This window comes from Oryctolagus cuniculus, chromosome 11, assembly GCF_964237555.1.
Source record: "Oryctolagus cuniculus chromosome 11, mOryCun1.1, whole genome shotgun sequence".
Classification (NCBI taxonomy): domain Eukaryota; kingdom Metazoa; phylum Chordata; class Mammalia; order Lagomorpha; family Leporidae; genus Oryctolagus; species Oryctolagus cuniculus.
The window spans coordinates 111,394,588-111,407,580 of record NC_091442.1 but is presented as its reverse complement, the minus strand read 5'-3'; the positions used below and the strand labels follow the sequence as shown (position 1 = coordinate 111,407,580).

Here is a 12,993-nt window from a genome sequence, read left to right as displayed (position 1 = left end):
AGAGGGTGAAGGATGAGCAGAAATTACATTGACATCGGTGCGTTTGGCTGGTAGAAATAAAGGTGACCTTGTTTTTGTTTCTCTTTAGAGTTATATTTATTTATAGTTGTTTCCTTGTTCGACTTCTGTGAAGAGCAAAGGTGGGTGAGAAACATACACACAAGGTATATGAGGAAGATGTATGACTGGCAGAGAATAGCGCCCTGGGAGTCTTGGCACCCAGGTAGGGACGTTCAAAGAGAACTTTGCAGAACGCCTGTAGCTCCAGTCCCAGCTGCAAACAACTGAGAACTGTTGTTCCGCTTCTAGGAAACCTCTTTCCTTGAGAAAATAAATATTTATATGGTACCCAAGTGTTTACCTCCTAGGCAGAGAGGTGAAGGATCCATTTATAAGAATTTAATCTCTGTTTGCTAGGGTTATCCACTCAGCAACACAGTCTCACTCCAAAGTCCTGTTGCCAGTGAAAGGCTGGTTGTGTTTCATATTTCACATATCACTATTTTTTAATTATTATTATTATTACTTCAAGGATTAATTTATTCATCTGAAAGTCAGGGTTACAGAGAGGGTGAGGCAGACGCAAAGAGAGAGGTCTTCCATCTGCTGGTTCACTCCCCCATGACTGCAATGGCTAGGACTGGGCCAGGCCAAAGCCAGGAGCCAGGAGCTGCATCTGGGTCTCTCGTGTGGGTTCAGGGACCCAAGTACCTGGACCATCTTCTGCTGCTTTTCCCAGGCCATCAGGGAGCTGGATCAGAAGTGGAGCAGCCGGGACTCAAAATGGCACCCATATGGGATGCCAGTGCCGCCTCTTTTTGTTTGTTTGGTTTTGGTTTTTAAGCTTCCCTTGTGGCCCTGAAGACTGGAGAGTGGACAAGCATGTTTCTAGCTGCTCTCTGCCTCCAGTTGTCTCAGTGCTTCTTCAGGCTTACCTGGTGGTGGAGGCAATGTCCAGGCTGTGGTGTGTCTGTATGTCCCAGAGCACCGACTTGCCCCTCAGCCTACCAGAGAGCCCTGCTTGGAATGTGAAAGGGAGCCTGTGGCCTCTGTAAGTCACGTGTTGAACAAACCCTGATGCAGCTCTCCCTCTGTCTGCTAAGTGTTTTCTGTGTATTGATTCACTGAGCCCCTCAGTCCCCACATGAAGTGGGCAGTACTAGTGTCCCCATTTTACAGGCCGAGAAACTGAGGGCCGAGAGGTTAAGTCATGGCCCAGGGTCACAGAGAAAGCATGGGTTGAGTCAGATTTGAATGTCGTCAGTATCCAGAACTCACAATTTGAGCTCTGCACTGGGAAGGAGTTACCATGGTTAGCATCCTTGCTTTTAGTTTTTAACCATGATTCTGGGTGGCAGTGTAGACATTATTGTTGCTATGAACTCTGTAGTCAGCAGTATCCCACCACCCCACCCGGGTATGCATTTTGAGCTTCTGAGCTTGGAATAAATGGGTGATTTAAGCCTGAGCTTCTGTGTTTCTGAGGCCTAATAGCACGGACAGGTTATAACTGCGACTGTGTGAGAGGCCTGTGCCATTGGCTTACGCGCATCAGCCTGAAACCCAAGAGAACTCATTTATGTGGCTGTTGCCTCTGGACTTCATCCCCATCGAGGGCAGTAGCCGCCCCGTCCCCACAGAACCTTCAGAAGAGGAAGGCTTGGTGAGGTTCGTTAGCTTGTTCACTCAGAGACGTGGGTGAATACATGTTGCGTCAGAAGTTCGAACCTTGGCTCTGCCAACCCCAAGAATCCAGCCACTTTTACTGCACCGCAAGACTTTTATATTTTCTAGAAAATTGCTCTGTTCCTCTCCGGTGAAGAGCTTTTCTGACGTGACACTGACTTGTCCTTGAATCTTCTCATGTTATCAGGGCCATTCGGCCTCCCTGAAACTAAGGGCTTTCTCTGAACAGCCCTCATTCTGGCTGCTGTGAGTTCCTGAAATGAGTTCTATTAAATCTCTAAGCGTAACAGATTCACAGAGCATTCACGTCGCTGTCTCCGGCGCTTCCTTCTGCTAAAATTGCCATTGCATTGTAAACTCAATAATTAAAGATTACTTCAACTCGTACGGCCTTGTGTATTTGAAGAGAGACAGACCCTGAATTGCCTCGTGGGGACTGTGGCCCGTTGCTGGCAAAATAAGGAAGGAGAAGCAAGGGGAACAGCGATGGTTTAATCATCCCTGCCTCTTTGTGGAACTGTATTTATTGTTTCCTGACCTGGAACAGGGGAATGGTTAAGACGATGGAGGCAGCAGGAGCATTGCTCATTAAGAGCAAAGCCTGCAGGCTCTCCTGGGGAGGAGGCCCACACGTGGACTTGCTTTGCTTCTTCCTTTGTGTGGAAGTGTGGCCTGCCCGTGGGTGGAGCACACTTGATGCCTACAGCCAAGCCTGTGCCGCTCTCACCCAGGCAAGCTGCATGGAGCCCGCTGTGTGTTAGGAGGCAACCCTGCCTTCTGCCCTCCCCCCCCCCCCCCCCCCCGCCCAGAGAAGCCATTCTCATGGGCCTAAAGCAATGTTCCCAAAACACGCAGAAGTTGCCCAGATATAAGACTGACTGTGGCAGTTGAGAAAATGATTCCTTCTCATTGGGTCCTTAGTTGGTGAGGTTCACTTGGATGTAAACACGTCTCTACCACCTGTCTGCCCTTTGAATAAAAGAGAATAGGATGTAGGCTTGGAGACTTTGGCTGCCTCGGCAATTTGTAGGAGAGAGAGAGAGATATCTTCCATCCGCTGGTTCACTCCCCAAATGGCTACATAAGCTGGGGTTGAGCCAGGCCAACACGTGGAGCCACGGGCTTCATCTGGGTCTTCCAGCTTCATCTGGGCCTCCCACGTGGGTGACAGGGCCCCAAGCACTTGGTCCATCTTCTGCTGTTTTCCCAAAGGCCGTTAGTAGAGAGCTGGATCAGAAGTGGAGCAGCAGGGACATGAACCGGTGCCCATTTGGGATGCTGGCATCTCAGGCAACCTTTCTCCGCTGCACCACAACCCTGGCTCCCATACTTTTTTGGGGGGTCTGACTGCGAGTAGAATCACTAACTCAGCAATGATGACTTTAGGCTTAATTCTTCAAGAAACTGTCAAACTGCTTCCCGAGACAGCTGCATCACTCTGCAGCCCCACCAGTCCCAGCGCAGGGTGCCAGGGGCTCCACAATCCTCCTCGGTACTTGTTGTTCTCTCTCTTTATTTTAGCCACCCTAGTGGGTGTGAGATGGTGTCTCATTGTGTGGTTTCGATTTGCATTTCCCTGAGGATTAATGATGTCGCGCATCTGAGCATCATTTCACATACTTAGTGGCCATTTGTCTGTCATCTTGAGAAATTGCTATTCAGATCCTTTGTATAACTTTTAATTGGCTTGCTTGTGGTTTTATTGTTTGAGTTGTAAAAGATCTTCCTGTAATGTGGTTACAAGTCCCTGAGATGATCCGAGCCTTGCAAGCATTTTCCTCTGCTCTGGGGGCTATCTTGTTCTCTTCTTGAGGATGTCCTGTGAAGCACAATAATCTTTCCTTTCTCTCTCTCTCTCTCTCTCTCTGTCTCTCTCTCTCTCTCTCTCTCTCTCTGTCTCTCTCTCTCTCTCTCTCTCTGTCTCTCTCTCTCTCTCTCTCTGTCTCTCTCTGTTTTGCTTACGTAGTCACACATTTCGTGTGGTTCCAGGGGCGGGGAGTCGGAGGACAGGTGCTGGTGTGGCCAGGGGAGGGCCCTCTTCGTGGGTTGCCGATGCCCATCTCTCTGCAGTGTCTTCACAGGGCAGACGTCAGAGAGAGACAGCTCCCATCGTTTCTGTTTTTTCTTTTCAAATTTCAGTGAAGTCTACTTCATCTGCTCGCTCTTCCATTGTTTGTGCTTTCGATGTCACGTCTAAGAAGCAATTACCTAACCCAAGGTTAAAAGATTTCCTCCTACATTTCCTTCTAAGTGTCTCTCTACATAATTTCTTGGTAATTGTGTGAACCTATGAGGGCATTTGGATTTCTTGGGTAATTACTCATTTGTCTCTTTATTCATTCTTTCATTAAACAATCATTGGTGATTATAACTGTAAGAAGCTGCAAAAAGACAAAAAAGAAAATCTGGGGATGATATTATTAAAACTGTAAATAAAGTTGCCAGTGCCAAGACGTCATCCAGCAGTGAACAGACAGGTGAACAGTCAAGAGATGCTTGATAAATTCTAAACTTCAAGCCCAGAATTCCAAAGGAGCTGCTCAGAAGGGCAGAATGGCTTCCTGGGAGCCATGGTACGTAATCTGCAAACAGAAGGTGAAAAGCAATGCGTAGGACAAAGTGCCAGTGCCCGGAAGATGGACCAGCAGGGGCACCAGCAGAGGAATGTGGGCCATCCCAGGAATTGTGTCCTGGCCAAGTACTTTCCTCTAGCAGAGAGGAGCATGGGTAACTGAAAGGCGAGGGGTCGGACGTACCCTCCACGGCTCACGTTCTGGAGGAGGGAGGAGACAGTCCTACAGATCAGTGTGCAGGTGTCCAGTGCTGGTGACCAGTATGCACTGAGAAGAAACAGCGGCGCCGAAGGATGCAGAGTGATGGGGGGGCAGAGCTCCTTCAGGGAGCGGCCTTGGAAGGGAAGGTAGCCCTGGAGTTTACTCCTGCGGGAAGAGCGGGAGCCCACATGTGCAGACTTGAGGACTCTGTGAGGTGGACACGATGAGATCATTGAAGGACCGTTTGGCTTTGCAGGGTTGTCCAGCGAGGAAGAGCTGGTGGACCTTAAAAGATGGCGGGGAGGCGCGGTTTGCAGGAACTACGGTCTGTGGTGGCCCCATGTTCTCATGATGGTACCCAGAGTGGGACAACTGTAGAGCTCCCCTGAGCCTCCCCCTGCCAGAGTGAGAGACAAGCTGCCCCCCCCCGGCAGGGGCGGAGCCAGCAAACTGCCAGGTCCCTGTGATCCTCTTCTCATCAGGCACCCTGACGGCTCAGTGCAGGCAGCCAGCATGTGGCTCTCTGGATTGAATCCCCCTGCCGAGGAGACGCCTCCCGTGGGCCTGAGCAAGAGGAGCAGGGGAGACAGGTGCCTCCTGGGCTGTTGGCAGCATCTGCCTCTGAGAGCCTGTTCCCCTTACCCGCTACTGCTCAGCGTCTGCTCTGTCCCCAGATTGTAACTTCCTGGACTCCCAGCTTTGACCTGCTGGCCTCCGAGCCGCCTACCTTGCCTGGATCCATGGTTTAAGAACTCACACATCGTGGCCTGGTCTACCCCCCGAGACATTGTCTCCCTTTGTTCCTTTTCATCCTGGCATACAGTAGATGCCCAATAAGTGTTGCTGTGCGAGCCATCTAAATAAGAACACTGCTCTTTCATGCAGGCCCTGCCGTTCCCTCCCTCTGTTCCTTCCTTGCTCTGATGTGTTCTGCAGAATACCCTCCTGTCCCATCCCAAGGTGCAGTTTAATTTTTATTACAAAACCCATGGAGATACCCTAGATTCTCCATCAAGAAGTGGTCTCTTTCACCCTCATAGTCTTGCAGGTTTTTTTTTTTTTTTTTAAGCTTTATTTATTTGTTTTACTTACTTGAAAGCACAAGAGAGAGAGATTTAGTTCGTTCATTCCTTCCAACTTCTGATTCACTCTCCAAATGCCTGCGGCAGCCGGCGCCAGACCAGGCTGAACCAGGAGCCAGGAACTCCATCCAGGTCTCCCACATGGGTGGCAGGGACACAGCGACTTGAGCCTTCAGCTGCTGCTGCCGTGTTGTGCCTTAGCAGGAACCTGGAGGTGGGAGCCGAGGTGGGACGTGAGTCCAGGCGTCCTGGGTGGGGTCTCAGGCCATATCGTAACTCCGGTAGATTCTGTGCTGCTTCTTGCAAAGCCATCCTGCGCGGGCTGTGCACCACCCAACTCTAAGAGATCCCTTCACTGTCTACACAGAGGGTTCCAGTCCTTGCGCATGTGGGTGGTGGCCACTGGTGGCACTTGCACATTCCAGTGTTTTGTGTCTTTCTTTGCACGTGTGCCGCACTGTCAGCTGCCTAGAGAGATAACTCTTAGTGCGTTCATTCCCAGTATCCCTCTTGTGCCTTCCGTGTGGTTACTGCTCAGTAGCTGTTTGCTGTTTGTTTATTCATGCAGCTCATTGTTTTGCTGGTCTGTAGATGCAGGAGCTAATTGAAAAAGACATTATTGGAAAGGTGATACAAAGGTAGTAGAGAAAATAGTCGTCTCATAAGTTAATACTGGTAATAGTTGCCATTTATTGAGAGCTTACTTTGTACTGCTACTTTCAAGCACTTGAAGGGTATTTCAGAAAGTTTGTAGAAAAATGGAATTGAATATATGATTTTATTTTGGTACAGAATTATTTAAATTCATGTATAGTTTTCTTTTCCATAATATATATTTTCCATGAACTTTTTGAAGTGCCCTTGCATGGTCCTACTTTATCCTTAGGATTATCAGTATTATACTGCTTCTTATCATTAAAATTCCTCTCTCGAAGAGGAGCCCACTGAGACTTAGAGATATGAAGTATTTTTTTTTATTTTGTAAAAGATTTATTTATTTATTTGAAAGGCAGAGTTACAGAGAGGCAGAGGCAGAGAGATAGAGAGAGAGGTCTTTCATCCACTGGTTCACTCCCCAAATGGCTGCAACGGCTGGAGCTGAGCTGATCTGAAGCCAGGAGCCAGGAGCTTCTTCTGGGTCTCCCACATGCATGCAGCGGCCCAAGCACTTGGGCCATCTTCCACTGCTTTCCCAGGCCATAGCAGAGAGAGCTGGATCGGAAGTGAACCAGAACCCGTATGGGATGCCGGCACTGCAAGCGGTGTTTAGCCTACTACACCTCAGCGCCAGCCACGAAGTAACATTTTTTTACGGTCTCTCAGTAAGAAATGCAACCAGGGTTCTGACCCAGACATCTCGGCACTGGTCGACGAGGAAGAGCGTGTGCTGTCTGTGGTCCTTAACCTAGCCGCGGTACTGTTGATGGCGATGTGGAAGGTGGCCATTGGCTTCATTTCTCTGTCTCAGGAATGTTTACTAAGGCCCAGTTAATTGCCAGGCTCTTTGCTGGGCTCTGTGGATGGGGTGAAAGGCTGGCTCCCAGCCTCAGGGGCTCCAAGCAGAGACAAGGAGCCCGGGCTTGGAACATGCAGCACGGTGCCTTGCTGTAGATGGTGGAGTCACCTCTCAGACAGAGGGCAGAGTTCCCAGGGGAAACAACACAAGGAAGGGCTCTAAGAGGGTTGACATGCAGCGGGGATTTGGGAAGATGAACAGGAATTCTCAGGGCCCAGGGTGGGGAGGGCAGTCCGTGGAGAGGGACCAACACAAGCCAAGATGCAGCCGTGTGGGAAGCATGGTCCCCTGACTGTGACTACCCATGGCTTATTAAGCTGTCTCCATTGCAGAGGAAACTATACATCGATGGCTTCACAAGCTTACCTGTATCCATTCTCTGTGAACAGGGCTCCATCGTGGCTCCTGCGGCACCGGGGGACAGTTGTCCCTGTGCTGAGGGCTAATTGTTCCGTCTGACTTTCCAGTGGTTTTAGCTAGCTTCCTCTGACTTGGCCTTCAGGAGAGTCACTGGCCAATGGGCAGATAAGTCATTGTCCCTGCATGCCAACAATCATCCCTAGGGCCCCCTGACAGCTTCTGATAGGGAATGTTTTTTTTTATAGGGCTTTTAGGGAAGCTGTAGGGGAAGCATGCCCTGCCCCCCAGGCGTGGATGGTGGAATGGGGAATTTGCCAGTCTTTAAGCCGTGGGTCACAGAGCAAATCTTCAGTGTTGACCGCTTCCTTGATTCACGTGTTCAGGTTGTCATCCTAGTACCTGTTCCGTGTCCAGCAGCCTGACCTTGGATAGCAGGTGTTTAGATCTGGACGCATCCGTCCAGCAGCACCACTTGGCCTTGCCTTGCCCGACCTTCGACTCTGTGTACCCAATGCTCTTTGCAAACTCATCGTCTCCCTTCACTGTCCCTGCTTGTTGTATGCCCAGTCCTGCAGACGGCGCCAGGGGCTCAGTGCTGCTTCCTGCTTCCCCCTCTCCCTTTTTCTCCCGTGACCGAGATCTCTTCTGAAATCCTTCCAGAGTCGGCTTCCTTGATGCTCTGAGATGTTTTAATCAGGCCCGCACTTCACATCCGCCTCGTCTGATAATCCCCTAGCCGGCACGTCTGCACCTGTCCCCCTTGTCTGTCCGCAGTCCCCCACTGACCTCTCCCTTGAATTCCTTGATTAAACTCCCGCCACCTTCCAGGCATTGGGCTACAGATCTGGGGGACAATCCATTTGGATACATCTGACATGATCCTTGACCTTGTTTGAGCTCGCAGGCAAGCAACAATGTAGACCAGGAAACAAGTGACCCTGTCAGGAGAATGGGTACCTTAGCACCTAGTGCTGAGATAGCTGACACTTTGGAGGGGTCCCCGAACTAGACAGGGGCGGTCAGGAAAAGACTCTAGGAGCACGTTGTGAATGGGCAGGACTCTGAACTCTGGGGACACATTGTCCCTGCTCTCACAGCGTCCGTCTCAGGAACTGGCATATAGGGTGTGTTCAGCGAGTGTTTACTGAGTGAGCCAGTGCAGGAGGGTTGCCTGCAAAGGCCCAGGATGAAGAGAGAGCACAGCAGATATGGGAAACTAAACGGAAGGTCTGTGCGTGGGTGCTCCAGAAAGGTTGTTACGTATATGGCGCTGTGACCTTGGGATTCAGCTTGCTGTGGAAATGCAGGAGTAGTGTGGCATGGTGAATCAGGCCTGCATCTCGTGTCAGAAGGGCTGGGGTAGAGTCCTGTGCCTACTTCTGTGTATGCACACCCTCGGAAGCAGCAGCTGATGGCGCACATTTGAGTTCCTGCCACCCTCACAGGAGTCCCTGGCGACAAGCATTCAGGAGGTGAAACAGTAGAGAGCAGATCTCGTTCCCTCTGTCTTTCTCATTGCCTCTCTCTGTTTCTCCATCTCTGTCACTCTGCCTTTCACATGAAGACTTTTACAAAAGGTTATTTTGGTACAAACATTTTTAAATCCATGCATTTTTTTTTTTTTTTACAATATGCATTTCCCATAAACTTTGTGAGCCTCTGCAGATGGCCAGCACATAGGACAGGGCTGGACAGCTACACAGATGTTTGGCTTGGAATAGGTGTTGCCAAGGAGTTGACCCTGCCTGGTGCGAGGGTGTCACCTCCCCGAGGGGCCGAGCTTGGGTGACAGCATGCTTCCCTCCGTTACCACCCCCACATGGTTCACAGGAAGCACCGCTTCGTGGTTACCTCTGCAGTCACTGGTGGAAAGTGGGCGCGCCTTGGCAGCTGGGAAGAGGGTGTTTGAGGCTTCAACTGAACCGTCTTAACCCACCCCCGACCCGACTCTTCCTCCTCTCGCTCCCACAGGCGGAACCCTCTCCACTTCCACCTCATTGCCGACTCCATCGCAGAGCAGATCCTGGCCACGCTCTTCCAGACCTGGATGGTGCCTGCCGTGCGAGTGGACTTCTACAACGCCGACGAGCTCAAGGTATGGGCAGGAGGGAGAGCGGCGCCTCTCGTCAGCTCTAGCTGGGTGCTTTCCTGTGTCTGCTTTAGCAGACTTTAGCGGTGGCACCGATCTCATCTCCTAACTGATGATGATGCCCGGGCTATGATGCCTGAGGCTTTTTGCCTCCTAATTTCTTACGGAGAGTATTAACATCACTGCTCCATGGCCACGGAATCCATGTTGGTCCATGCGGTTCTGGCCACCCAGGCTTTCTGTAGAGGCTGGAGGCTGTTGGCCTGGTACATGTCTGAAAGTGGTATGCAGTCTGTTATCTAGAGAATTCTGTCGGTCAGGCAAGAAAGAACTCAAGAGTCCAGTGGACCTGGGTTTGAATTTGTATGCTATTTACTGGTTGTAAGACACAACCTGTGTGTTCATTGGGAGGAAGGTGATTTCTTCACAGCGCATGGGCTTGCTAAGAGGCTCAGATGAGACATAGGGGTGTGGATGTCCTGAATAAATATTACATTGGGCCAGAGCATTTCAACCAAACAACGTCCGTTTGGTGAACTCACTCCCTCGCATAGCATCCTTCTGTTAGTGCCACCTGGCTCGCATCAAAGTTGAGAGCTGGTCTGATTAACAGGGTCTGGATAGCCTGCCTCTTGGCTCTGCTTCCAGGCTCACCTCTTGTCATTCTTACAGATTTTCCCGATTCCTCAACTCTGAGTAACAGGGGACACCCGGGCTTGCTCCGCCCTCTCTGCTGTGTTTGAGCCTTCGCTCATTCTGTTCCCTGTATCTCCTGTGCCCTTTCCACCTGTCTAGTCCAACTCCAGACTGGACTGTGTTCTGCCTCCTCTTAGAACCTTCCCTGGGGAAGGGGAAGGAACGTTCTATTCATTTCTAGATTTCCTGGTCCCCTCTTCATGGACTGGGTTGGGGAGAAGGGAGGGGAATAGGCATGTGTTACTCTTTTCTGTGTGTCTGGTGCCTACCAGGTGCCCTGTGATGCTTACAGATTTGACAGATTGTTCTCAGTAGATAGATGAATGTGGAACTTTGCAGAAATATGTTGATGCTCTGTCTCCAGTCACCTTGGGAAGGACCAGACACCTAGGTGTGAGGCTGATGCTGGCAAATTGCTTGTTCCCAGCCTCATAAAGCCATTATCTTTCCATATCAGAGCTGAAACATTTTAAATAGATCACAGAGATGCCGGCCAGAGTTTCTGATTTTCACCGATCTCAGGCTTCGGGGTTGATGGAGATGTTCGGGATTTAGCATTTGGGGATTGTCGTAGCAATCTGTGTGCCATTCCAATCTATTCTGAGCTCAAATTGATTAACACTTTTAAAAGGGGCAAAACAAAATTGAGCAAATTGCTGCACTAATTAAGGTGGAAGCAAGCCACTCTGTCTCCCAGGGTCTTAGTACCAGTGCTTGCGGGGAAAAGCAATGGGAGAGGAGGCAAAGCAGCTGGCACAGAGGATGCCTCTGCTGTCATCGTCCGCCCCCTCTCCCAGTTCACATCCTGGCTTGAACTGAAGAACCATCGGCTGTCGGATGGGTGAAGACTGCATCAGCCTCTCGGGAAGGAATGAAATGAGCTCAACCACGTGAGGGCCCAGCAGTGCCTGCAACATAGGAGCTTCTTGCAAATGCTCCACTCTCTTTGTAGTTAAGACTGTGCACAACCTAACGTGCTCCCCAGAGTGTGGCCTGTTTTGAAATCCCCCTGCATTTGGGAGGTTGAAGGAGTAAGTTGTGGGCTGTATCCTGCTCTTGGGAGGCCCAGGGCTCCTGTGATGTCTTGAGTGGAAGCCAAGAAGGTCCTCCAATTTGTTGATGGCTGTGTCTCTCCAGGTAGACCAGTTGTCCATTATTTTACATACTGGATTTTTTAAGCCATCTGCTAAAGGCTCTGTGGTTTAAGAAGTGATATTTTAAAAGATACTATATGAAATTGTCAGAGCAGTATTGTCTCCCTTACCCTGGCCTATAGCTGGACCCTCTACTACTGAACACCCCGCACAAGGTCCTGAACGCCCGCTGTTGCTTCCCTGCTGGTTAAACATCTGTCTCCTGTGGTCCTTTGTCTCCTGAGGCTGTAGCCAGAGGCTGACAGCATTTTGTAAGACTGAAGTTTTCCATCACAATAACAACAGCAGTAATAATGTGTACACAATCCAGCTCAACAAACCACAAACCCCAGTCTACCCATTCCCCGAAGCCCTGCCCCCTCCTGGCTGTGACACCCCCGCCTACACATTGGCTCATCCGGAACTGAGAGTTCCTGGACCTCACCCTGCATCGAACCGTGCACACCCGGGGGTTAGCAGTTGAAGTCTGGCGCTGGCTGCTCCATGCTGGGCATTTGCACCGGAGAGGAGCGTGGATGTGAGAAGCAGGTTCATTCAAGTGGCATTCTGGGGAAGGCACACTCTTCTGGTCCAAACGTGCCCGCCCCAGTTTCCACGTTAGCAAGAGGACTTATAAAGGAAAAGGCGGGGGGAAGAGTTGGGGGCGGTTGTCAGACAGGCTTCCAGGGTCCTCCAGGCTTCTCTGATAGGCAGGGACAGCTGTCTGGGCTGGTGCTCAGGCATTCCTCCCGTGTCTGGCATCTGCAGCGGCCGCCTCGCTGCGGTCAGCTCCTCACGGCTTTAGGTCCCCATCTGCTTGAACTCACATTCTGATCGGCCACAACACGAGCAGCTAGCTTCGGCCAATTTGAAAAGGACAGCAAGCTGCAATTTTCCCAATCACAAGTGGCTGGCTGGTCCCAGGGCTGGCATGTGCAGTGAGTGACGAAGGGGCACTGTCGTGTGGTTACACTAGCCTGCCTTCACCCCTCCACCACCTGCAGCAGCTTCGCTTCCGGAATAGTCTTTCCTGTCCTCTCCCAGACATACCACACAGCCCTGGCAAAGGTCAGCTTTCCATGCCACCCACTCCTTCTGTGTGACACCTGCCGTGGATGCCCGCTGCCCTGAAGGGAGAGACCGTGTCCTTAACAGAGTGCCAGCTCCCTGCCTACTCTGCCGCTGCCCCCTTCCCTCATCCTGCACCCCTTGCTTCATGGCTCGCCCAGGGACTTTACAGTGGCTCTGTTCCTTGCCTCCTGCCAGGAGAATTCTGCATAGGTTGTTTGTTCTGTCAGACTCCTGTCCACCCTCCTTGTCTTCACCCCATGGCTAATTAGTTCTGAGTTTTTTGCTTCAGCTAAGTTGGCTGAGGCAAGCCTGCTCTGCCTGCGTCATCTCATAGGGGTGCCTTCATTACGTAGTCGAGGGGGTGCAGTAGACTCATCGCAGAGTGTACTGTTTTATGCCTTAGTGTCACGAGCTGATGAATGTCTGCCCCTCCCCATAGACTGCCCGCTCCGAAAGGGCCAGAATTATGTCTGGTTTTCATCAATCCTGAGCAGTACACTGTGAATTCAGAGCTGGCTCCTGGAGAGTAATACAGCTGATAATAAGGATTTCTTTGTCATGTTAGGGTCACCACATTCCTAAGATC

General features: G+C 50.8%; 1 protein-coding gene across 5 annotated transcripts in view; it reads left to right on the top strand.

Moving 5' to 3' along the window:
• Positions 1-12,993, top strand: part of LARGE1 (LARGE xylosyl- and glucuronyltransferase 1) — a 565,741-nt gene that overhangs the window by 284,212 nt on the left and 268,536 nt on the right. For all 5 annotated transcript variants that reach the window (XM_051846591.2, XM_051846590.2, XM_051846588.2 and 2 more), the window contains one exon: positions 9,390-9,513. In XM_051846591.2, coding sequence (XP_051702551.1) covers positions 9,390-9,513 — 124 coding nt within the window. The remainder of the gene's footprint in view (positions 1-9,389; positions 9,514-12,993) is intronic.